Source organism: Siniperca chuatsi, linkage group LG13, assembly GCF_020085105.1.
Source record: "Siniperca chuatsi isolate FFG_IHB_CAS linkage group LG13, ASM2008510v1, whole genome shotgun sequence".
Lineage (NCBI taxonomy): Eukaryota > Metazoa > Chordata > Actinopteri > Centrarchiformes > Sinipercidae > Siniperca > Siniperca chuatsi.
Window position 1 is genome coordinate 27,326,897 of NC_058054.1, and position 27,065 is coordinate 27,353,961.

The 27,065-nt window shown below is 39.6% G+C and overlaps 2 protein-coding genes across 11 annotated transcripts in view; one reads left to right on the plus strand and one right to left on the minus strand.

Annotated features, from left to right (window-relative positions):
- On the minus strand, positions 1 to 10,242 carry LOC122886646. 6 transcript variants are annotated; one of them, XM_044219095.1, is made up of 6 exons: positions 8,271 to 10,242; positions 5,098 to 5,670; positions 3,815 to 3,966; positions 2,864 to 3,017; positions 2,185 to 2,262; positions 1 to 587 (listed from the first exon to the last, which is right to left on the minus strand). In XM_044219095.1, the coding sequence occupies exons 2-6, from the start codon at positions 5,354 to 5,356 to the stop codon at positions 487 to 489; spliced, it is 744 nt and encodes a 247-aa protein (XP_044075030.1). In that variant the 5' UTR covers positions 5,357 to 5,670; positions 8,271 to 10,242; the 3' UTR covers positions 1 to 486. The 6 variants fall into 6 exon arrangements, with proteins under 6 accessions (XP_044075030.1, XP_044075027.1, XP_044075028.1 ...); XM_044219092.1 differs by having other exon boundaries at positions 8,160 to 10,242; XM_044219093.1 differs by having other exon boundaries at positions 7,748 to 10,242.
- The window catches only part of LOC122886645 (casein kinase I-like), a 22,164-nt gene continuing 2,456 nt past the window's right edge, over positions 7,358 to 27,065 (plus strand). Inside the window, exons 1-11 of one of the 5 annotated variants that reach the window (XM_044219085.1) lie at positions 7,358 to 7,518; positions 11,618 to 12,764; positions 13,049 to 13,118; positions 14,664 to 14,812; positions 14,923 to 15,157; positions 19,074 to 19,159; positions 19,266 to 19,350; positions 19,563 to 19,711; positions 20,292 to 20,372; positions 24,646 to 24,747; positions 26,877 to 26,983. In XM_044219085.1, the coding sequence (XP_044075020.1) occupies positions 12,507 to 12,764; positions 13,049 to 13,118; positions 14,664 to 14,812; positions 14,923 to 15,157; positions 19,074 to 19,159; positions 19,266 to 19,350; positions 19,563 to 19,711; positions 20,292 to 20,372; positions 24,646 to 24,747; positions 26,877 to 26,983 (1,322 nt within the window). In that variant the 5' untranslated portion in view covers positions 7,358 to 7,518; positions 11,618 to 12,506. Of the gene's footprint in view, positions 7,519 to 10,421; positions 10,567 to 11,617; positions 12,765 to 13,048; positions 13,119 to 14,663; positions 14,813 to 14,922; positions 15,158 to 19,073; positions 19,160 to 19,265; positions 19,351 to 19,562; positions 19,712 to 20,291; positions 20,373 to 24,645; positions 24,748 to 26,876; positions 26,984 to 27,065 lie in introns of those variants that run through there. The other 4 variants (XM_044219087.1, XM_044219086.1, XM_044219088.1 and 1 more) reach the window with 4 other exon arrangements.

Sequence of the window (27,065 nt, forward strand, 5' to 3'; positions counted from 1 at the left end):
TAACTACCATGTGTATATTTGTGTGTAATTTTACCATGTAAACTCCTCAGGACATTTACTTTTAAGGGAAACAATGTTATAATTATACACCTTTACACAACAACAAACATACAAATTGTATTTCCAATTTTTAACAAGTCAGTTTTAGTTGTCAACATTCCGTATTAGCACTACCAAGTTACAGAGTATATTTTATACCAAAAAGAAACTAAACCACTCATGTGTAAGGAGTTGAATATGCCAAAAGACCATTTACATGATGTAACACAAATCAAACAATACAATGGACATAAACATTTCTCAAGGGAAGCAAGAAAATCAACACTGTTATTCCAGAACAGATGAATCCTGGAGCTGCTTCACTGACATGAAATACTTAATTTGAGGACGGAATGCAGAAATTAAAATATAGAATGAAGTTTTAAAAGTGAATGGTAGAAACAAAGAGTTGTTGTGGAGAGAGAGCTGGATCCTTCTCTTCTCTTCTCATCCCCTCTTGTATTTTACAGCCAGGGAGGCCAAACTGAGGAGGAGGAGGATGGCAGTTTTTCCCAGCAGAATCCAATACCAAATCTGCCCCTGCAGACCTACATGGACACAGACGGATGCAGATTGGGATTTTTAGTTACATAAAATATCTCGGAAGCAAAGCAGCAGGAACACACACAGAGATGAAAAGATTCAGAGTTAGAGGGAATAGTAAAAGAAAAGACATGGTAAAAATGAATTTGACAGATGTGAAATTAAAATGTAATTAATGAATATTTAATAAGGGACTACACTTCATGTATTATAGTACTGCAAAGTAAAACTAGAAGCCACATGAGGTGGGAATGATATTTCCAGTCTAGTCTCATCAATCCCTCCTAGGTCCTTTTCAAAACCTAATTCCCAGTTGCACTACAGAGTGTCACTCAATATGAAATCAATACTCTCAGCTGTGGATGACATCCCATCAAAAATGGCATCCATTTTTAATTGATGTCTGCATAGGACACAGGTAGCCTATGTTTTTAAGGGACAAATATTACTACACATTTCCTGATTCAGTTTAACACTGCAAGAAGACAATGCAGCCGCGGTTTGACCACATTATCAGACAGCACGGCAGGAAGGAACTTAGAGTTGTGTGATTTCTGACATTTTCTTGCAAGCACTGCTTGAGAGAAGATCTGAGTTGATAAAAATGTTGGTACACTCATCTGAGTCGCGTTCGGTTATCAGCCCTGTGCTCACAGCAGCAATAAGCTTAATGAACAGCAACGAGTTATTCTTTGTGGACATTTTTGCCCTGGAGTTCGCCTCTCAGGCTATGTAGCGGCTGCCTGACCATATTGATGGGGATTATTGGGGCTGTATGCAACCTGTGAGGAAGACTGAAGGCTCTACTCAGAGCTGAAAAAGTACTGCTACCTCCTGGGCATGTTTTCAGGTTAAAAAAATCCATTCATCTATATTATAGTTAATATTCTCTTAAAAAGGCATCAAAATCCATCAAAATCCAAAGCACAGTGCTCTTTGTTGTAAAGACAGAAATACAACATCATCTAAGATAAAGTAAGATTTTAGGGTTAGTGTCTTAAGAAGCAAAGAACTTCTATTTTTCATAACTAATTGCTAAACAGCGTCATAATCCCAGAATCCTCTTTAAAACCGTAAACTCTGTCATTGGTGCCCCACTTAGCCAGTCAGTCAGATCCTCCCCAGAGAGATTACTTTTACAACAAAATAGTAGAGATTCTGCAGCACATTAATACAAAATACAGAGAGCATGATGTTGACTGCCGTCCAACACTAACTATCTCTCTGACAACCAAAAGCATCCACCTGCCCTTCTGACTGCATTCATGCTTTTTAAAAGCTGTATTTCAGACAGTTGGTCCAGATATTTTAGCCATTATTAACTGCTCTGTGTCTGCTGGCATTTTCCCCCTCCAATTTTAAATATGCCACTGTTGACCCCCTCTTAAAGAAGCCCTCACTGGATCTCTCTGTTTGAAGTCATTTTAGACAAAAAGTTGTCTCCATACAATAGTTTTAGGTTATGAACAACAATCAAATTTTTGCTGGTTTTCGCTCTCCACACAGCACCGAGACTGCTCCAAGTCACCAATGACTCGCTACTTGCTGCCGAGAATCCGTACCCCTTCTAAGAAGTTGCACCACATGGCTGTGAGCTCTCACCTGCTGCGCTGCTGTGCTGTTGGGTGCTGTCACACCTTGGGGTGCTGGGTGTGGTCAGGGTAGATGTTGTCACGTTATCTGGAGAGGGGACGGTTAATCATAAATTATAGCCTACAGCCCCAAAGTGTTCAATATTAAATAAATAAGTAATAAAATAGTGGTATCAGAGTTACCTCGGCTGCGTTGCTCGAGCCAAGTAAAGTGAAACTTCATAGTGTGACTTCGTTAAAAAAAAGTGTCATTGGGAAAATGCCATTATGATTTTTTTTTAAAAGGGCATTTTGAAATGAAATGTATATAATGTTATAAAAATCATATCCAATAAAACTCTTTTCTTATGAAAATGAATGATGAAATGGAATTTCATAATAATGAGTTGAGTTTTAATAATTACTCAAATTGTTGGTTTATGTATATATTTACATAATGTATTCATATAATTATTTAGTTCATGTCTTATTTATTAATTTAATAGTGACACTTCCATGACAAGTCCATAATTAATCACCAGACATCACATGTGCAGTAAATGTTAGTTATTTATTTTAAAATTATTTAATTTGTTTAAGTGTCATTGTATCAGTAGAAAATACAACTATGATAAACTCCTTACAATCACCATTTACTCAAAAATGGCCGTTCAGAAGGGCCATGCTGTTACCGTTCATCAGGCATTTACCTGCTATCTGAATCGCGACTTTGGGGCTGATTGTATCAGGCGGCTGGGTCCTGCAGAAGTAATAACCAGTGTCTGCCTTTGTAGCAGAGCTGATACTCAGGACCAGGATCACACTGGAAAGATTGGAGGTAATATTGACAAGGGACACTCTGTCCTAAGAGGAGAAAACAGTCATTACTATGACGATACACTTTGGCACCAGTGGCTGGCTTTCTTAACGGTAACTTAACACTAGGCTGAAAAGCAGTGTTTAATGCCCTCTCTGGTTGAGGGGTCTAAAGAGTGCATGGTCGTACCTATGACCACACAAACGGTGATGTCACGGTACACTGCCACACCCTGGAGTACACCGCGACATCAATGCAGCAAGGTGAGAAATGAAAGCCCTTTGAGGTCAGTAAAAACAAGCTTTTCGGCTGATGTTAAGTTGCTTGTTTAGAGTGGGTTTTCACAAGCACTCATACAAATCCAACAAAGCTGCCATGTAACACCTGAACACTATAATCTTCACGAATGCATCATTTTTTGCAGATATGTTGTATTGAATTGCATCAGATTACACAGGTGCTGAAAATGCATCATTCATGGATCAGAATTCTCATTTCATTTTGAATTGAACAGACAGGCAGAAATATGCATTAATGGAATGCCAAAATTACATCTAAATGAACTGATATTTCATCGAATTGTTGATTTCTTGACACCTGGTCATCATTGGTTTTTTACATCACAATGTAACCATAACGCATTCCTGAAGTGCTTAATGTACAAGGTGGTGCAAACCATGCAACTAACCAAAATCATCATCATCCTTAACAAGAGAGCAGCTTTACTTGTTGCAACATTTTAGACTCTGTTGCATGATCAAGAGGACACTCAATTTCAGTGTATGAAAGAGCTTAATTCATGCCGTAATCAATAATAAATATCGGAAAACCTTTAACCAAATACCTCATTTCTGCTTTCCCTCCACAGCTGTGTGACGTGTTGGGGACTTAAACATGTGAACTCACAGCTCACTTTGAAGCCCTGTCCAGCTGGAAGCACGCTATTACCTCCAGAAATACTCACAAGAGCGCCACTGCAACCACCTGCAGAAGCTGCTGTGAAAGAAGGCGGACATAAAAATATAAAATTGCACCATTAAAAAAATATAATCCACACAACAATTCTCTTGGGTTTGTAGAGACATTTAGAACTTTTACTGTTGTCTTGTTTGCTTAAAATTGATTGGAATGACTTTTTCAGGTTAGTAGGATTGAGCGATGCCAGTTTGCACACTGAGGAAACTTGTATGCATGAAATGTTAGATACATTACATTGGAGTGTTGTCTGTCTCATGATTTTGAGATTAGTAGGATCACCCATTATGTCAAATGACACTATGGAACAACAACATGGTCAAAATGGTAAATATTTGATATATTTTGATAGTTAAAAGTACTGTTAGTTACTTCAATGAATGAGAAGCTGAATTGTAATTTAATAAAGAGCAATAATGCCATAAAAAGTAAGAGTTCAGAAACTGTAAACATTACTACAAGAAATGTCTTCTATGAAAAAGGTTTATGTGGTCTGCCCTAAATATGAACCATTACCTGTCCTTGGTATAGTTCTTAGATGTTCACTTTCTAAGACAATTAACATTGATCGGGCATAAAAGGTGGACATTTTTTATATTTTACTGTACATTTAATATATATTTGAGTAATGTTCATAACTACGTCTCCTGTAAAAGCTTCCATGAAGATGTTCAATTATTGAGTTCTTGTAGAAACATAAATACATATACATATAACATATATATGCATGGATCAAATAATGAATGTATGCATAACTAAAACACATCTGTTCAAAATATATTTTGAGTACACTTGTGATTATATAGAAATGTATAATCAGTCCACTCAAAATGAAAGTCATGTACATGAGGTCATTTTATTTAGTGAATATTTGTATATTCTGAAAAATACTGCATGTGCAATGCATTTTTTACAGTTTGGGTACTTAGTACATTGGTGTTTACAGGTCCCTTTGCATGCATTCTGTGAGTTCTCCCAAACACATGTACTATTTTTATAAACATACATGTAAAAACAACTAACAAGAGACAATGATTTTTATTAATATAGCTGTTATCATCGCTTTATTAATTCATAAATCAAATACGCAATAATAAATACAAAAATAATAACTAATACTACTACTTTAATTACAATGACTAAAAACCTCACCTTCAGTTTGAGTCCAGCACAGCAACATAATCACCAGAAACAACATGTCTGATTCTTTTTTCATCCCTTCTGTGTATCTGTCACCTGAGGACGTCTCTGGTTCCAGTGTCAGGTATATTTCATACTGACAGACCGTCTGACTAACAGAAGCTGCTGACCTAAGTCCCAGACAGGATGCACAGCTCTGCATTTCTGAGCCGATGAAGGCTGTGATAACCATAGCAGAAAAGGTTTCTGCTGATAACATTGACCGTAACATCCCTATTATCGACCTGCATACATGGCAGGTAAGGTAATGGTAAGAAAAATCCCCACTTGTGCTGCAGTGTTGAAAAGTAGATGAACATTAGAGCTGATATCAGTACAATAACAGGAAGTAAAGTGGCCGTCCAGCATTGACACAATCATCAAAAAGGCCCAGCAGAGGATGTACTTCCTGAGCCAGCTTAGGAAGTTCAAGCTGCCTCAGGTGCTGCTGATCCAGTTCTGCTCTGCAATAATCCAGTCTGTTCGCTGCACATCCCTCACTGTCTGGTTTGGATCGGCCACCAAACGGGACAGGCACAGTCAGGACTGCAGAAAAAAGAAATTCCATTCAGGAAACGGGCAGGAAACATCGCTGCAGACACATCACACCATGGACACGACCTGTTGCAACTTCTCCCCTCTGGTAGGCGGTACAGAGCATTTCACGCCAAAACAACCAGACACAAGAACAGTTTCTTTCCACAGGTCATCACTCTGATGAACAGTTAACTCAGTGACAATAATCCTGTAACACTAAAACATCCATTTACCTACAAATTATAAAATATATATTTACAGTTTAAAATACACACTGTGCTCTAACCTGTACGTGTCATCCATCTAAAAATCCTGCATGCTGTACACACTGTATGTAGACACGTATACATGCATATACAGAACACGTGACTTGTATGTAGACATTGTATGTTGTTGGTTTCACCTTTTACCTATCTTTGATCAGCTTTGTTATCCTTGTTTTCAGCTATATGTCCATTTCTATCTTCCTGAAAATTGTCTTGAAAAAGTCTTTTGTTGTTATCTATCCAATCAAAAAGACAAATTACACTTTGTAACAGGACTAGGCCTAACAAGGTAATAACAAAGCCTTTATGTATTTATGTCATTTATAATAGCTTTATTGTACTTGGTGTTTTTAATGTCCATGGTAAACCCAGCCTCATTCCACTCCATAACATTCCTATAGGGAGTTATCATGATTACTTTATCTTTTCTCATAAGGATTTTAGTAAAAGATTTACATCAATAACATTAAAATAGCAAATGATAAATTCTAAATAAACTGATGCTACATGACACCACCTAGTCAAACTATGTATGATGATGTAGTAATGTAATCACTTACATAGTACATAAAAAAGCAGTCCATAAACTTATACATTTTAATTGTTTCTGCCCTGTAGATTTTAGATTTGAAATTAAACATTAAACTATGAAGTTAAAGTGACGACTTTAAGTTTACACACTGTTTGAGTGTGTTCACAGCATGGCCAGATTAACCTTTCAGGGAGCCACCAGGCAATCATTTTTGTTATTGGACCCCAAATTGCAGGACACGCTTTAGTTGATATTGTATTTTAGTGTTGCACATCCCTAAAAAAAAGTGCAGTTAGTCAAAGTACAAACATCCAGGTGACATACTGTGGGCTTTTGGGGCACCAGGACCCGGGGCCCTGCAGCAGTTACCCACTTTGCCTGGTTAGTAATCCAGCCTTGTTTCACATCTATAATAGGTCGCCAAGTCTTTACCTCTTGTATTTCAAATGATCATGTGATTTACTTGCTGAAGACCAAACTAAAGGCAAAAAGCCCCCAAAACAAGCAAGAACTGATGGTTGCAATTCAGGCGTGGCAGAGCATCAGCAGGGAAGATTTCAATCTGCTTGTTGTTTGTGGCTCGCATACTTCATTAACTGTAAAGGATTTGGAACCAAATGTTACATGATGAAATATTGTTTTCAAATAAATTTCAATTTGAAATTAAATGTGCTGGGGTACAGAGTCAACGTACCTCTGTCCGAATTGGATACAGATATTTAGAAACACACAAAGTAAACATACACACACACAGTTATTTCAGCAAGTGCCGGTGAAAGTAAAAACAACTTTTCTCCACAAAACAAAGTGTGCGTGACTCCCTCTCACGCACACGCGTTTTTCTGTCGATATTCTTCAAAGCAGTTTACGCTGGTCCCTTCCGTTTACTGCGCCGTACTTATTTCATCCACGCAAATTTCGTTATGGTCACTGGCGAGGCTTTTCAGCTGGTTAGCCAAACATCCACAGAAAAAGAGATGAGCAGGAAAACGAGACGAAGAAAAATTAGAACAATTTATAACAAGCCAGAAAAATAGGACAGAAATAAAATCTGTTGAGGTACGTAAGCTCTTTTGTAAACTTTGCACAAATGTGTTCGTTAAATTGGCTATCTACGCTTATGAATGACTGTATGTATGGGAAGAAATTCAGCGTTAGCCAACGTTGGCTAGTTAGCTTACTGGTTAACATGTTAGCCAACATTAGCTTATATCAGGCTACGTCTTGCTACGACCACAGAGGTAAAAGCTAGCTGGGTAGCTAGTTGTTGATATGGTTGACTTGCTACCTTGTTCACGGCTGTCCGTTAATATTGTCGTTTATTCTCTGACATTACTTCGCTTCATTTGCTAACGTTACTGCATTCTCCCCAGTTAACGTTAGCTATTTCAAATTTGTTTCAATGAAGCTAACGTTGTCAAGCTACACTGAGGCCAAACACTCGCACACTAACTACTGTGGCCTAAACCTAACTTCCTGCGTTACCGAGCTCGATTGATAGTTTGACGTGCTATAACATCATATTATTAGATTTCCCCTAATAGGCTACCAGCTAACGTCGGGAAGCGATTGCAGGCGTGTACAGGTATCAGATTGAATAGTCTCTGCTCCCCGTGTGTTGAAATCTGCTGCAGTCGTATCAGCTAACGTTAGCTCTATTAGCAAACTCGAGCTACCTTGGTCAAAACGTTACAGCTCACCACTTTAACAGCTTTCTGTTCCAGCATTTGAAATTATGACAGCTTGCGAGGATCTTGAACAAAGCTGTTTTGTATAGTCTCTCAGGTTGGCTTTTAAGTATTTACTAGTACCTTAAGTCATATTTAGAGATGAGTAAGAGTTGGTGGTGCAGCTAAGTTAATCATTGGAGTGTGGGTGGTGAGACAAGGCGATGTTAGTACAACTAGATATACTGTATTTCCCCTAAAAAAAATCTCATCAAGAACGTTGTACTGTCTGCCGAGAAGTGCTTGAAATGAACAGATTGATTATTAGGATAGAGGCTTTCGTTCCCATCCGGGCCCACCAGTACTGCGTGCACTCATTAGCTAGTTATACTGTAAGGTGCCATTGGTACTTTTTACAGTGGCTAATCATAAATAAACTGTATGTAGAAACGTCTTAGCACATATATCACCACTTGCTCATTTATTTTCCCCTCATGAGAAATGTATTTATTGATGTGTTTGCATTTAACAGTCAGTAGATTACTCTTGTATAAAACTCACTTTTTGTTATTCATAAAAGCAACAGACTTGTGCACCATATATATGGTGTATTAGGTGCCAATACAGAGGCTCTGGGCAGATTTTTAATTTTAAAGAAGTGGTGTCTAAATTGGTGTATCTAAGATTTTTCGTCTTGTGCAGAAACTGTTGAATCTGTTGTCCCAGTTGCTTAGTAATTGAGGTCAGTTCTGTAGCCTGTGGCATGCTGGGTAGTGGATACTGTTGGGTGTGAGGCTGCATGCAGGTTAGTGGGTGTAGTAAACTACTAAACTTTCACTGCTCAGCTTGACGTTGTCAGACAAGAGAGGACCATGACACAAAAACATTGCCGACAACAACTCAGTATTAGATACCAAGATTGGTGTTTTGATTTCAGTGCCTATACCGATATAGGCACATGTTTTCAAAAATAAATTAAAGTATATTTGCCAGTATAGTTTACAGTAAAGTCAGGGTATCCGCAGATCCCTAAAAAGTCTTAAAAGTCCTTAAATTTCATTTCAAAAACAGGCACTCTGAAAGTATATGCTAAGATGCCATCAGTTGTTATGAGGAAAGGTTGACTTGCAGTGATGAAGTTATAGATTTTTGGGGAGATATACTGGTGTCAAAGAAAAGTTCAAAGGCTTCCTGATGGTATTTGACGTGTACCTAAAAAGAAATTTAGTTTTGATACCAAGCTATTTTAGAGCATATTTCCCAGTTACTGCATGATTTTAAATGAGGTTATAGTAGAGAAAGTCAAACTAGTTTGTTGAAATATATAAATATCAGACTCAGGCGAAAGTTTAAAAAAAAATAATAATAATAATTGCCTAATGACCAGTTTTGGTGAAGAAAGTAATTTTTTTTTTTAACCAAAAACAGATAGCTCAAACCAACGTTTGAGCAAAGGCCTCAGTCTTTTAGATTGTATTCATGCAAGAGTTGCAAACTCTTCTTTTAGCTGAGGCCAAAGATAGTGTGTGGGCTTGATGTTGCCTCTCGCTTTGCGCAGGCCTAACCCTTTCTCATACATGGCCTATACAGCAGCATTGATTTTTGCTGTGAGTTGCTCAATCTGACAAAGGACTCTGTGGGAGGGGAAAAAAACTGTTTGACCTGCTACAGCAGATGTAATTAAAGGCATAGGTCTAACTTCAGTCGGGGCAAAATGCTGTTTAATTGTATTCTGGAATCTGATTTTAGCAAGTCTTGCAACTCTGTTAAGTTTTGAGCTACCTAATTCCCGTATTTGATAAACTCAGCTGAGCACAGTGCCCACATAAACAACAAATTCAAGTTCTCAGGCAAAGAGTTAACGCAGCTGCTCTATAGTTGAAGTTGTTGTAGCTCAGAAGTCCTTCTGAATCACACTGTGTTCATAGATTGGTATCAGCATCAGCCATTTTTTGCATGCATTCAGCAGATGTTACTGGCTACAAATATCCTGTGTGGGGCACCTCTAGTTATAGTGGTTTGACTTGTTATAGACTTGTATAGATGTTTGTAAGACCACAGTGGTACATTATGACATTCATTTTGTGATTTGATTTCCTCACAGGGGCTCAGGGGTCATTTTATTCCTTTTAATGACATCAGAGGAGACGCATTGACACACTCAGCATTGTCCACTATCTCAGACATTTGCTCCTCCTCCTTACTGTTATCCTTCTCTCTGTGTCCTCCATGTCATTATCATGAGTAAAGAAGTGGTCATTTACCTCTCGGGCAGTTGACTGATGACAATGCTAGGAACAACCTGAACAAATGTACGTTAGTGTGGCAAGAATACTGTGACATTTGTTACACCGCTACTCACCAAATTGGCATCGTCTAATCCCTTGAAAAGAAAATACAAATTCCCATTGACGATGTGTTTTGTGAAAGAGGAGGAGAGGTGACTATATTTCTGTTTAACCTTTCTTAAATTTGTTGTTCGGCCAATCTTTTGTGTTCTAAAACTCAGCTTTGGAGATGTCAGCCAACAAAATATGTACCAATTAAATGTAGGACAGATCATCATAAACTTCTGAAGACAGTTATTCATTTCATGCCTACAAATTGTCTTGCAACAAAGTATTCTGAGACTGAACAAAAAAATAACAAAACCATATGTTAAAGTTAAACAAATAGATGTGATAGGCTGTACTGTCTACCATGTGTTGCAGTAATCTCCTCTAATTGAACTCCTCTTAATTCCTTAAACAGGACCCAACTAATTGGATCTCAAATTCTTGATGGACATTTTATATTTAAATTATATTGTTTGGAGTTTATTGATTTGATTTGATCTGCAGCAATTGAAGTATCTGCAACAAGTATCTACTGTAACAAAGAGTTTCCCTACGGGGATCAATAAAGTATTTCTGATTTCTGAATTGCCTTGAAGCATAGCATGGAGAGCAGGACGATAAAGGGGAGGTCTTGAGTAGAGGAGAAGGGATGTTAAAAGAGAAACGGTGAAGGTAACTTGGATGTAAAAGGAAAGAATGGAGTTCAGAGGAAAACAGAGAGGAGAAAAGGATGGAATTAGAGACCAGAGAACATGTCCTGTCCTCTTGGAGGAAGATCTGGCGTGGTTTGTTGCGAAAAAGCTTGGCCAAATGCTGTCAGTTGGTTTACGCTTCCAAAATGTTCTCTGACAAAAAAAAAATCTATATGCAGAAAGCCTTTGCATATACTGTAGTTTTTTCTTTTTCCTTTCAGCCTAATTTCTGCAAGTCTGCAATCTAACAAAATGTGCTGTAAAATAAAGTTTATCATTATTATTATTGTAGTGCATACTTTTGAATCTGTTAAAATATTTTTCCACAAGTACAATGTGATTTTACTCCCAAGGGTTCTGTACAACACCAGAACACTTGGTCAGGCATCTAACACCTTTAAATATGGTTCTGCTTTTATGAAATCACTTGAATCTAATCAAATTTTTTTCTGTATTCTTTCAGGTGGTACTTTCAAACCTCAGCACACAGCATTCCTTAAACCCAGGGACCAAAGCTTCACTTGGTGTTCTATATGACCGAGCAGTTGTGTGGCAGATTATCAGCCAACAAGTACAGAGGTCCAGCATTTATAAGAACACATGCTCTAAAACCAACTAACTAAGACCTATGGCAATAAATCAGACGCCTAAAGTATTTAGTCATACCCGAATATCAGATGTAAAAAAGGGGAACTTCTGAACTTCTAGTTTTTGATAAATTCAACATATTCCCGCTGTCAAAGTCTGCGCTGGGGTTGGGTGCATGGGTCTTGTGCTGACAGCGTCATGGTGGACTGGTATGTCTGAGCCTGAAGCTAGCGTAGCTTCCCAGTTTTATATAGCATGTTAGCATATGGCTAGCAACGTTTGGTGACAGATCAGGCCATTATCCTCCTCCCCTCCATCACCATCTCTGGCCCCTACAAGGGGGTATAAAGTAGTTGGTAGTGGTGCCCCCTTACCCCGCCATCTTTTCATTTCTCTTTCATGTGGTCATCTGTCCATCCACCCAACAATCATCAGCTTTTGCTCCATCTTTCACTCTCATCAGCTTTTATCACTTTGTGTTGTACTAAGCACTCTTTAGCTCACCCTAACTAAGCTCTGGTCCTTTATGAGATCCACTTCTTTCCTTTGAATTCATCTCACATCTGTCCCAGTTCAGCTTAAATTGCCACAGCTCAGTTCCTGCCCTCTTTAAAGCCAAACCCCAACCCCAGTTTAATTCACATTTTGGCCCAGGGTAGACCACTCTAACGTCTGACAGTCAAGCCGCTAGGCAGTTGTTTTGGTAGTTGTTTTGGTTGCATGGAATCGGCTTAACCGTGGAGAGGCCAGGCTACCACAAACTGATGGACTTTGACAAGCGAGGAGTAGGGGGAGGAGGAGGGGGTGGTGGTGGAGGGAAGGGGGAGACAGAGGAGGGGAAAAGGATGTCTGGGAAGACAGGGAGTCGATCAGGGCATGGTAGCCGGGGTGCCGGCTCCAACTCTGGGGTTCTGATGGTCGGACCGAACTTCCGGGTCGGAAAGAAGATTGGCTGTGGGAACTTTGGAGAGCTACGACTTGGAAAGAACCTGTACACCAATGAATATGTGGCTATCAAACTGGTAATAATAATTTCTCTGTATATAGTTTATAGTATTGCAGGGCAGCACACTTAATTTGAGAAGGACAGTTATTAATCCATATTTCAGAATAAGATCATTGAAAACAGTTTCACATTGTACTTAAACCGTTGTCATATATCTAGAACATGTTTTGGGTGTGACTACCCTGAATATTGGCAGTATTGTCAGAAAAATGTGTTTTATGAATTTTATTTTATGAATTGTACTACCTCTATTGTATGACAAACAGTTATTCTAATTCAAACATAATCCTCCTTTTGTAGGAGCCTATCAAGTCGAGGGCACCACAGCTCCACCTAGAATATCGCTTCTACAAACAGCTGGGAAGTTCAGGTGAGCGCTACCTTCTCTTTTGTCAGGTTTTCTACTGTGAGAATCAGTCAAGTTTTACTGGAAGGGTTTGCATCTGACCAACATTTATAAAGAAGTTAGCTATGTGTCTACACTATGCCATCTAGCAACAAAGACTTTTTGAGTAATTTTTTTAGCATAATTTCTCAAACAGAAGTGCCATATTATCAGAAAGCCCATTTCCGCATGCTCTGCAGTCCTTGTCACTGCTAAGTCTATTTTTGACCTGGGGAGGGTGTAGGCAGCCATGTTCTACCTCTGTGTTGCTGGACATATCTTTACACTTTCTTCCCACTGCAACACGTGGGAGGTTCATGCTACCCCCCTATTTACAATTTATGTTCATTATAACACATGACCAAGCCAGAAGAATTGCTACTGGGTAATAAACCCTGTACACTACATAAAGTTAAATATTATAACACCATGTCTACACAGCCTGCATAGCAAAAGCAGTACGTTAGTAGCAGTGGCTTCAGCCCTCCTGTCTGTGTCTACACATGATGCGTTCAGGCACAGTATTGAGTGTAGGTCACCCGCATTTTGCAGCGCACAGAGCCCAACACACAATCACTGTAGTCATTCACGAAAAAACGGAAGAAAAAAGACTTGAAGCTTCAAGTCGCAGTCAAAAAACCCAGTCACACGTGCGTTGGACAGACCACTGAAATGCCTTCTTTGTAGCGACGCCGTATGACAGAGGTGTGGACTCGAGTCACGTGACTTGGACCTGAGTTAGACTCATCATAAATCAGATGATATCAAACATGATGAAATCAATGTAGTCTTAGAACTAAATGTTGACTTGAACATCAACGACGTGTGATTCCACTTGGACTTGACTTGGAATGGAAAGTCTAAAGATTAAAAATTATGTTTTTTTGCGAATGAGCTCTTCATTTTCCTGGCAACCGATATACTTTCAGTAAATCAGACAACAGCCAGTCATCTTGCATGAGAAAAAAAGTGCATGACCAGCAGACAGACAAAACATGAGGATTATCAAATTCAGATGTAAATACTACTGTGTTTAAAAATGGTAGGCGACAGGCAACACAGTTTGTTTGAAAGTAATAAATTAAAATTTTAAAAAACATTATCTCTGAATTTACTGTATTAACTGTTAATCATTTAAAAAATGTATAATGGCATTACATTTGGTGTAGGCAGCATAACAATTTGTTTTGGACTCAAAACACAAAGTTTTATGACCTGGACTTCATGTGGGACTTGTTGGTCTTGACTTGGGACTTCCATCTCTCTTATAAGACAACTGGATCATAAACTTGATGTCGAGCTAGATATTGTATTGCGGGCTGAGTGTGTCAACTCTCCCCAGGATAAAACGCAGCATGGTGGCCTTCGGCTGCTGTCAGTCTTCCCTGCACAGTTTGTCTGCTGTTTATGGGAAGTAATAGTCATGTCTCCTAATGGATGCAGTGATGATTGATGTTTGATCAATGTATGGTGTATATAAATAAATGTGCCGTTGTCCAACTCCTGTTCTTTCTTTATCTGTTAATCCAGAGGGTGTACCCCAGGTGTTTTACTTTGGACCATGTGGTAAATACAATGCTATGGTTCTAGAGCTACTGGGACCCAGCTTAGAAGATCTGTTTGACCTCTGTGACCGAACCTTCTCTCTAAAGACAGTACTCATGATAGCCATACAACTGGTAAGCCAAACACATAAACTTCTTTTTTCTTTTTTTTACCCCGAAACACCTGTAGTTTATTGTTGGATTTCTTAGCTTTGCCTTTTTTTTTGCTGCGTCCTTTCCCTCAGATCACCCGTATGGAGTTTGTCCACACCAGAAGCCTGATCTATCGAGACGTGAAGCCTGAGAACTTCCTGGTGGGCCGACCCGGCTCCAAACGGCAACACACCATCCACATCATAGACTTTGGCCTGGCGAAAGAATACATAGACCCGGAGACCAATAAACACATCCCATACAGAGAACACAAGAGTCTGACTGGCACTGCTAGATATATGAGCATCAATACACACCTGGGGAAAGGTGAGTTGCTCCCTCGTGATACATATGCACACATGTACCACTCTAACCCAAATCAGAAATCCATACCATATCTACCAAAGATGTCTAAGGCCTTGTATGTAGCTGTGTGTATGTGAGCACACACAGAATGTCAGCAAAACCTGCCAGGTTTATTGGGTTAAACCTGCCAGGTCAATTTTTTTGCTTTTTTGTTCTTTTTATATTAAATTACTTTGAAAATGTTATTTATAGTAACGTTTTCTTTTTCCCTTTAGTTAGACAATTCTGAGGAAAGTAACAGGTTCTAATGAGTTTGGTAAAATCATTTTTTGAAGCGCAAACAAAATTAATACACACATTTGTGACATGGTGCTTGAATGTTAATGTAAGTGCCTTCTACCAAAGAATGTGTGTGCAATAATGTGAAGACACAGAGAAAAGTGGAAGTATCACAGATTCACATGACATTTAACTCGAACTGAAAAGAAGAGAAATACTGGTTGCAGACCTCTGAATTGCTGCCTATAATTTTCAGTGATTTCAGTGATTTAAATAGGTCTTGTGTTGTGCTCATTACTGCTCTTTTCTTTTGGCAAACAACTGAGCCAATCTGCGCTTTGTAGGCAGGATTAAGAATCACCCCGAAAACATTGGGTGCTCTCCAAAAGCCGACCGGCAGAGTGCCAGTTTGAGCCGGTTGGGCGTGATTTCCACTTATCCTGACTTGAATCGACAGCACCTCTTTATGGAAGCGTATAGGGGACTATATTCAAATGATAATGTAAACTTGAAAATGTAATTCCACAATAGCATTATAATTTTCCACATATGTATCTGTTATTTGAGTAAAAATAACAATGGAATAATGCAATTTTCATTTTCACATACCTGTATTGGCGTTCTATGACCATATTAAAATGAAAATGGAAAAGCTGATTGACATTTAATTTTCAAAGTTGGACAATATTCAAATGTTAATTCAAATTTGAAAATGAAATATAAACAATGTAAACTGATTTTACATTTATGCAAGCATTATTTAAGTCACAATTAAAATTAAAATGCAATTTTCTAAAACTGCATTTGACATTTCATTTGACATTTCTTAACCTGCTGTACAGTGGACAATATTCAAATGCAGTAAGCGAAACAGCGCCCCCAGTCTATTACATTTACATTTAAATGTCACCACGCTCTTTTGGGGTGAAAAATAAAAATGCAGTCTGTCAGTCCTCTCATCAAGGTGGGCCTTCAGTTAGGACGTCACTTGCATGAACATCTGCATTGCGCATGTGCGTAGTCCACTTGTGGCAGAAATCTGAGAAGGCGGCCAGGCCTCACTGATTACTGTACAAAAACACAACTTTATAACTTTATTCACTGATTTTGGTGAAACTGGATCATATTTTATGGAGAAAATATTTTATGGTTTTCCCTCTGATGTCCTCTGGCTGCTCTCCCTCAACTCTCGGTGACCAAGTTTCCTGATGGACAGATAACTTTACTTGTTGCTAAAGTAACCGCTAACAGCTGCTTTGCTAGTTAGCTCAGTTAGCCTTGCAGCTAGAGGTCCTATTTGCTGACTCTGGATTGGGAGCTCAGAGCACCAGGGGGATGTTGGTGTTGTTTACACCGCTAGCACAGGAGCTTTGGACCATTGGGAAGAGGAGGTTTTTCAGGCCCTACAGTATCAAGGTGATTTACAGCGGCTCCGACCAGGACTCTGACTATATAAAATATGAAAGTGGCTGGTAGATATCAGACACAAAATAATGATTTACTATTGAGTGGCTGGTGAATTTGAACATGTATCTGTCAGTCTGGCCGTGTTCACTGGGAGGCTGCTGAGCCCAGTTCCATTACCCGCTCGGCCGGCTCCAGTTATGGTGCCAATTCCGGCGGCGCTCCATGGCAGCATTCCCCATGGTGAAATGTAAATGCAGTAGACTGGGAGCGCTGTTTCGCTTATTTCATTTGAATATTGTCCACTGTACAGCAGGTTAAGTCTTTGAAAATGAGACGTCAAATGCAGTTTTCATTTTCAAATTGTTAGAAAATTGCATTTTCATTTTGATTTAAAAATTGTTTTCATAAATGGAAAATCGAGTTACGTTGTTTACATTGCATTTCATTTTTACATTTTTATTTTCATTTACAGCGGGGTACGACTTTGAACATTACTATTATGTTGAAACTTTTCCATTTTCTTTTTAATATGGTCATAGAATGCCCATATGAGTATATGAAAATGAAAATTGGATTATTGCATTTTCATTTTAATTTTTACTCAAATAACACATACATATGTGGAAAAGTATAATGCTATTGTGGAATTACATTTTCATTTCCAAGTTTACATTATCATTTTAATATAGTCCCCCTGTATGCTTCCATACCTCTTTCATGTGTGTAATGGAAACTGTTTTCAGTTGCTGTGACTTGAAATGTTGCTGTTTAGCTACAAGAATGTTAGCTTTTCCTTTGAGCTAACTTTAGCTTTGTTTGGCTTGGTGTGTTGCGTAGTGAAGTTTGTCCTTATTTATTCTCTGGGACACAACTGATTCACTTCTCAATGGATTATAGCCAACAGAGTGCAATGTGTGTCAAATCACCTGTGTCTGTTTTTTTCTGTTTAAAATCCTGCACATCGGCGGCATCTTGATGCACGTTAACTCTTCAGAAAAGCAGTAATTACATGTCGGCTACTCTGCCTAGACCGCTTCTTCTGTCTTTATGGTTACGCCTGTGGGGGGAAATTGTGAAATAAGCACAAAACACAGAAGGGTTGAAGTAATTAATTGTAATTACAATGAGACCACAAACCTTACCACAAGAGTCAGTCAGGGGTGTGTCTCACAGAATGTTTTGTACAGTACACTTTTATAGCATTTCAAAGACAAAGAACCCCAATGTGATTGGCTGTCTGCCCAAAGATAACAACTTTCATCCAATTATGAAAAGCCATGTGGAGAACATGATCTGAACATGCTTTGTCTATGCGCTGATGTAACCTGAACTCAACTTTACTATTGATATTTACTTTACTTTCACACGCCCAATGTGTTCTATAGCTATCTGTAAACAACGCAGTGCTACATGATGTGGTCAGTGGCCAGCCGTCCCCAAGCGAAGGAGATGGAGTGGTCAAGGCAGAAAAAGTGGCAAGAAACAGGCACATGGCAAAGCAGCAGGGGGGAGAAATCTTGTTGCAGGCCAAAGACAGAAAATATGATTAGGGCTATTGTTTTTATTGTTGAGTAATGTGGCAATTATTTTTTGCCACATTTTTTAGTCTATAAAATATCAGATAATACTTCAAATAATTTGTCATTCAGTAATGTCTGTCAGTGATATAAAGAAAAGCAGCAAAATGTTGACATATTTGCTGCATTAATAACTGAAAAGATTAATGAATCATCAAAATTGTAGATTATTATTTTTTTTTCAATAAAAAAATTAGAGGAGTGAGTGTTAGTGCTGTCACCTTTTTCATCCTACTTGAGTTTGCAGGCCTTACATACATACGTACTTGGGCTTACAGCTTTCTTCTGTAGTAATTGAGAAAACTGATCTGAACAGAACCAGTGGATTATACGCAACACATTGAGGAAGTTCCTGATTTTTTTCAGTGGCCAGCCAGATAGGAAAAGTAGCAAGCTGAAGGTTGTCTGCAGCAGCGTGAAAACATTTTTGCAGAAGTTTTTTTAAATTACTATTTTAAAATATCATTATACCATTGAGAAATCATTAGTGATAATATGAAGGAATGAGACCATGGTGAATATAATTTGCCTGCCTTTCTCACAGCGGTGGTATTGTAAGTACCAGACTGGATGTTGAAGCATAGTATTTGTGTTCTTGGTATTATATGTATTGAATTTAACACCACTGATGCTGTCCAGCCATTTAAGACTGTTGTTGTCCTGTGTTATTTCAGAGCAAAGCAGGCGGGATGACCTAGAAGCTCTAGGCCACATGTTCATGTACTTCCTGCGAGGCAGTCTACCCTGGCAAGGACTCAAGGTGAGGAGACAGCCAACCAACCATCCAGTGTGTTTATGAGTCCAGTCATTTCCCTTCCCTTCAAGCATGGACCTCTGAGTTATGAATAACTCTCTCTCTTCATTAGGCTGACACTCTGAAAGAACGTTATCAGAAGATAGGAGACACGAAGAGAGACACACCAATAGAGGTCCTCTGTGAAAGTTTCCCTGGTTCGTATACATACACACACACACACACACACACACACACACACACACACACACACACACACACACACCCCTCTACAAAAAAGCTGTGTTTCTGTGCAGCTGTTGCATATATGCTCAGGCTAGCATATGTTGATCAAATTTTGTCTGTATGTCTGTATGAATCTGTGCATGTGTGTGTGAATTGTGTTTGTGTGCCTGTGTGTATGTAACAGAAGAGATGGCCACCTACCTGCGGTACGTGCGTCGGCTGGACTTCTTTGAGAAGCCGGACTACGACTATCTGAGGAAACTCTTTACAGACCTCTTTGACAGAAACGGATACATCTTTGACTACCAGTATGACTGGACTGGAAAGCCGCTGGTTAGTGTGGAGTGGGTGTTTTGTGTTGCACACACACACACACACAGTAAGCTGTCTGAGCTGAACTTACTCCTGGGTTTAGGGCAGGGTCAATGCTGAGAGGTCAGTTCAACAGTGATACATAATAATATGACTGATCTACTGTGTAAACAGGAACTGATAGTCATGTTTTTAACTTAGACTGGTATCTCCAGAAAGTTAAAGACACTTCCTCCTCCATGTTTAAGTTTATTTGTAAACTGCAATCTGAATAGACTCACTTTCAGTGAGGTCAACAGAAAACAATGTTGAAGTTCAAATAATGTGAGCTTTGAGTTTGGCGGTGAGGTTTGTAATTTGAGTGGTACACAATGCTGCAACACTTAGCGTCATCGCTCTTAAGCTTCTACATTAGATGTAATTAGTTTTTAATGACAAAATAGTTTGTTGTACAGGGGTCCTAGTATGCCCCCCAACAATTCAACAGTGTAAACCATAAAATCAATAATAGGATATTAAGTCCACATAAAGAAATGTTATGTAACCAACTGTGTATTTTCTTACTCTGATCCCATGCTGACCTCACTTCCTGTGTGTTTAGCCTACTCCTATTGGTCCAGTGGCCAGTGAGACTCCACTTCAGACGAGCAACCGAGAGAAAGCACCGCAGACCAAAAACCAGGTACACACACTCATTCTGAACAAATATGCAACATGGTCATGTTAGTGTTGCCATTCACATGTTTGTGAGTAGAGTCTGAATATTTGGAACAGATTCGGTACATATTTGCCAAACTGTCAACACCAGATTTAAAGCCGCTTATGTGCCAGTCTAGCAAAAAAGTCCATATGTTTTTTTCCCTTACTGTACATTACCCACATGCACACATGAAGCAGCCCTGTCTCTCGCTCACAGTGCTGCTTCATCAGCTCTTGACACTTTCTTGTTTGCTCCGCTTGAAAAAGCTGATTGGTCTTGTTGCAAGGTTAACTTACTGGGGGGATTTACTGTATACCTACCAAGAAATAGCCACAGATAATCACCATCCATTTTGCAGAGCAAAAGGCAGGCATGTTACAGTCTTTCATGTAATCTGGGGTGTTTACTGCTCACGAGAGACTTTATGTTCCTTTGCCTTTTAGGCAGTGCCTCTTCCCAGGCAACATAAATACCCCTGTAAAATAGCACCAAGCCTAGGGAGAAATGCTGTCTTCAGGGCAGTCTCGGGGAGCAAATGTCCCTTCCCTTGCTGTTGTGCCATAACCCACAAGCTTCATGGCAGGGATGGGTAAAAAAATAGTTTAAACACCAGTAGATAGCTAATCGAGCACATACTACATACTACAAATATGAAGTGGTCCCACTAACACACATTTTTAAACTTTGTGAAGGAGAAAAAACTGTCAAACTAGATGAGAGAAGGCAATACAAATCTAGACAGGATAAAACTAATTGTTCTGCCTGATGTTAATTTTCATCCCCAATGCCCCACATCCGTCTGACTGCGTCTTCATGCACTGATATTGTATAATATAACCCTGTCGTTATCCTTTTAATTTAGATCAGTTTGTGAAGACGTGTTTGGAGTTTGACATGAAAGCATTTTTTTTTTTTTGTTGGCCAGTGTTAACTGTTAACATATTTATTGCATCTGTGATTTAATGTTACACAAAACATGGAAACATGAAAATAGTATGAAATGTCCATATATACATTCATTCTAACAACCCGCACATTATACTCACACAAAGGGCTGGGCAGTATAATCTAAAATGTATATACTTGTACTGTGTATTATGTAGGGCTGCCCCCTAAAAGTCGATGATTGGAGTCATCAGTCGAGAAGACCCCAAGTCATCTTGCGTTTTGTCATTCGAATCACTGCACTTTGGGTGATTTTAGCTGCGTCATTGTACACAAAGCAATGCAGGAGTAACAGCATGGCAGACTGTAAACCTTACAAATTGAGTCTTCTTTCAAAATGACCACAACACTAACTGTGATCGAAGTAAAGAAGTGTAATGGAAACAAGGAGCAGTGCAACTCTCAGCTCCGGGGCCAACTGTCAGAGAAGTCGCATAAATTAACTTAAAATAAACTTTTGAACCAGACGCTGGTACAACCTCCTCTGCTGCCGTCCAGTGTGACTGAGTGTCCGGCTGACAGCGCTGTCAGTAGCCCGGCAGGAGAGACGCCTTCTGGTGCACTAGGATTTTAAAGTGAACTATGACCAGGACTTCTCTGACTTTGTAGACATCTGATGTTTTTACATCACAGATGATGAACAAAGGCATTAAAACATGGGTCTTACAGGTAAAACATGAGACTAATGTAGGCTGATATAGGAGTTTAGTGTGGGGCGGCTGCTCAGCAGGATTGCTGAACTGACAATAACTGGGCAGAAGCGTGAATATATTTCTCATATTTGTTGGTAAGTTGAAGGAAAGATATCAGTAATAATGTACAGCTGATGCCGTGTGTGTGTGTTCCATTTGCTCCATTTTTCGTACTACATCTGTTGTACAACCTCTGCATTTTGTTTAAGTGAAATATTGGCAGCATGGCAACACCCTGCACAGTTTGCAGATTATTATAGTCTGCTCAACGTACAGGTTTTTGAAACCAAAGCAAACTATGGATAAGCACCTTTTTTACAACAGTTTCCTTATAATTTGGTTCTGCCTTAGTAGCGATGTCTGTGTTTAGACATAGATTTACTTTCCAGTTCCCGTCCAATTTTTTCACAATTGAGAATGACTTCCGGATGGGAGCCGAAACGTCTTGATTCTGAAAACAGTGTCCAGATGACTACGACTGAAACCTTTTCTACAATGGACCATCTTAGTTGGCACATTGCAGTCCACACAGAAGTTATTGTAACCAATGATGCACTCATTGAGCCCTTCAATGTCCTCTCCATGAGGCTCACAGAATGCATCCCATTTTATCACCTCAAAACACTCCTCACTGTCCTTGTGGTCGCAGGTTGCCTTTTAACCAGAGGCACATAGCAGGGTTTGAGGTGAACCAGGTTGTGGTCTGACCTACCGGGGGGCGGGAATAGCTCTATGCATCCTTAACGTTAGCATACAGCAGGTCCAGTGTCCTCTCCTCTTTTAGTAGAACAATTCACATACTGGGTGAAATTAGTCACTGTTGTTGAAACACTGACCTTTCCACTTACCGCTCCCGGTGTGATCCCTGTCGGCCCAAACAGTCTGAAAGCCGTTGATGGAAACGTTATGATCCGGGATATCCTGGTGTAGCCATGTCTCTGAGAAGCACATCAAACTACACTCACGGAACTCCTTCTGACTCCGGGCTAATGCCGTTAGCTCGTCCATTTTATTCGCCAGTGATCTCATCTTGCCCATTGCGAGAGAAGGCAGGCATGGCTTAAATTTCTTGTTCTTAAGTCTCTTTTGTCTGGACCCCTCTCTCTTCCCTCGCCGCTTCGTTCCACCTCTGCATCCTTGGTGTGTCCTCCAGATCTCAGTTGGAACATCGGTTGTCCTGGGCGCGATGCCACTCGGCTACAGTGTGATCAGCTGTTCCCTGGTGTAAACAATGCGGCCAAACAGCTGTTCTGCAGCGGTGCCCTGACTGAGTAGCAGGAGAATAAGTTTCACGGCGAAAAAAAATACCAAAACACTTTCTAATCTCGTTTTTGTAAAGAGTATACACAAAAGTTACACAAGTTTTGAAGAAAAAGGAAAGCTAAATGAGACGCTACATCTGTCAATGATGTAGCGATTATTACATGACACATCAGCTGTTTGGTCCGATTACATTGCACAACAGTACTAGACTGGGTTTAAACATGCTGAAATGAAGCAGAAAAGGACTGTCTGTAATCGCACTGCTACACCTGTAGGGTGTCTCTACATGTAGCAGTTCAGCATATTTGATGATATTGATGTACTTGCAGGATTCTTGCAATTTTTGGGTTGTAGCCACATGGTTGAATGCCCTTATTGCAAGTCACTTTGGATCAAAGCGCCAACTAAATAAATGAAATGTAATGTAGGGGAGACTCTCCGCTATAAATCAAGAGAGATGTTATTGGCACCTCTCTGTCATCATCTTGCTTCAGAAAGCAAGAAATTTGGTCTCATACGAGCTGAAACGTGCCCAATGGCAGTAAGGTCAAGACAGCCAAGCTCTTTTCTTCCGTGTTTTTTTTCCTGATATTGGAGCCTTGTGCTCAGGTAGACAGTTTATTTGCCTCAACCCATCTGATGGAAATGCACCTAATTCCCGTTGTTTGTTGCGACATTTCTGAAATTGTCTTAAAATTCCCTCGATTGTGAAATCTAACAATTGTGCAAAATGATCGCGGTCAGCTCAAGTAATCGCGACAGGCTTAATTTCATGGTGAGTAGTTTGTACTGGTTATACTGCCCACCCCTACTTTTACATTCTCAAACACACATGCACGTCAGTCCAGATTTAGTTAGGTTGCACTGCGGGCCTGTTTGGGTCTTAATCCCAAAAGGCAGATTTGAGGCAGGTACGGTTGAGGTAACACAGAAAATGAACCACCTCCTTCCCCTTTTGCATGGGGCTTCCACACGTGCACACTCTCCTGTGCACTCTCACTGTACTGCACACTTGAGTACTCGCCCTCCTTTTGCTCATCCACCAAATACTGGCTCTGAACTCACTATTTCTTTTCTCTTTCCTTTTTCACTCTTTCCTCATTCTTTTTCTCCTCACTGTACTGCTCCTCACCCCACCACACCTCACCTCCATCTACTCATCTTCCCACTTCTCCTTTGACTTACTGCTTTTCCTTCTTCTCTCACTCTATTCCACCCTGTCTCTTCTCCTTTCCATGGTGACCCTCCTCTTCCATTTCACCTTTCCTGTTCACCTTTTCCCTTCTCCTCCACCACCACCTCTTCCCCCTCCTCCCTTTTTGGTTCTCCTGCGATCGGCTTCCTGTCTCCTCTAGTCTCCAGAGGGGAAAGGCAGTGAGTCCCAGCCCACTCCAGTGACCAATCGAGAGCTGCTGGGCTCCCATCTCACTGCTGATAGGCTGGGCGGGTCTGTCCAGGTACTGAGAGGAAGGGTTAGCTCTGCTGGCTTCCTGTCTGTCTGCCTACCTGTATATATGTATGCCTGCATGACCTTATCTGTCTCTGCAGCAGGGCTGACCTCAAGTCTGTTTCCTCACAACCTCAATAATTCCCTCACATGGGACTATTGCAATAGAAATTCAAAATTAAAACCTTTACTTATCCATGTTAGGTTTGCTCAGCATATGTTAGGCACTGTTACACACTTTTTTCAAACTACTACTGCCTTTTTAACATTAAAGTAATGGAGACTATCTGCAAGGGGAAAGAAGGTGGTTGCCTGACTTCTCTATAGACAGAACAGAGAGTGTAGAGACCACATGATGTAGGCTGCTGACCAGTAAGTGACAACGTAGAAGAGGCTGGTTTGTAGCAACTGCTAGAATAAACAACAGAAAATTAGCATATGTTAAGTTGGTAGTTATTGCTGTGATCATAAGTTGGTGTGTTATTTTTTTTTAATTTTTTTTAGAGTTTATAATACCTATTTTATATATACACTTTGTGTGTAACATAGAGGTTTGGTGAAGAAAAGTTCAATTTGCTTTTGGTCTTTCATTTCAGTAAATACAGGGTTGCACCATGCACACTAGACCCAGGTTTTCAAATGTAGTTCAGTACATGCCATTGCTCTTGTTAAATTGTATGGTTTTCATCTTTCTAAATTGTTAGATTAGTAACTAGTGCTCACTAGAGCAACATGTAGTGATGTGGCATATGATGAAACCACAGTGCAGAGTTATGTGGCATGTGGTGTTGGAAAGTTATTAGTTGAGAATTTACATAATAATCCATGACATAATCCATGTGGAAACATCAGGATTTAATACATTCTAACACACTAGTAGTGTTCCTATGTTAGCTGACATTAACTACATTAGGTAAAAGCACCCAGCTGTTACCTTGTATTGCCAGAAGTTGTATATTGTCTCTCTTGTGTGTCCAGCAAACTAGTGGAGTGAAATATACTAAATTGACCGACAAGATAACTAGCTACAGGCTAACAGGTGAGGACTGAGTATGAATACAGTCCACAGGGAAATAAAATTAAAAGAAGCAAAAGAGGAGGGAGAAAGCCAAAGACACACAAACACCAAGAATTATATGTATAAAATAGTATGTGACACACACACGAATATCATGTCATGACATGTCACGAACAATATCAACAAAGTCGTTCTGTTGTCTACAGTGAGACTCAGCATATGCCAGAACATTGTGGCATTGTGAGTGCAAGTTGTAGTAATGTAATTATTTAATTAAATGCGTAAACATACCTCTTTTAAACCCTCTGTTTTTAATGGAACAGTATTTCTTCTTCTAAATTTCTACTAATACACACATTAGTAAAAGTGACATTAGCAACTGAGACCGTAACAGTTTCTAAAAGAAAAAAAAGTATTAACTTTGTGTATTGATAGATAAATTACCCTGTTTTTGAATGAGTTTCTGTTAGAGTGCTGAGTGGCCATTTATGATTCTGCATCTTAAGCCTCTCCAGTATTGGCATGGAGTGGGTGAGCCTGAGAGATTTTGGCAAAGTTGATTTTAAAAAAAAAAAAAAAAAAAAAAAAAAAACCCACACATTTCAGCCATCGCATGTGCACTGAAGGAAGGGGAAATATTTAAAAGAAAAATGTGTTAAATGGGTGGAATTCTTAAATTAGCTAAAAACAGCTGGCGCAAGATTGTTCTAGCATGTGTGATGTCAGAGCTGCTACTGTTAAGAGTGTAGTTAAAACATTTCAAGGCCACAAGGTAGTCGTTGGCTTTTTGTCATAAATTCTGTAAGGTGAAATCAACAAAGCACCAAAAACACTGTCAGCCATTAAGCAGAGGTGCCGCTATTTTGCATGGCAGCAAAATGAATGTTGATAATGCCAGGATCTCTAGAGGTGTGAAGCTTCCCTGGATGTCACAGTTCTTATGGACTAGTAAGACTACGTCCACGTTAAGCTGATTGCATTTGAAAACAACCTTTTCCTTTGTGAGGATGGAGAGCAGGACGTGTAACTAGCTGATGCACGTCTTTTTAATTTTGTTCCACCAAGTTTGGATGTCGCTACATCGGTACTCATCCCTCTCTATTCCATTTCTCACCTCCCAGGTGATGAGTTCAACCAATGGGGAACTGAATACAGATGACCCCACTGCAGGACACTCCAACGCACCAATCACAGCCAATGCAGAGGTGGAAGTGGCTGATGATACCAAGTAAGGACACACACACATAAGTTAAAGTAGTATTATGTGTAGAGTATGTAAGCACATGCAACTCTTCTTTTTACTGGTTTGC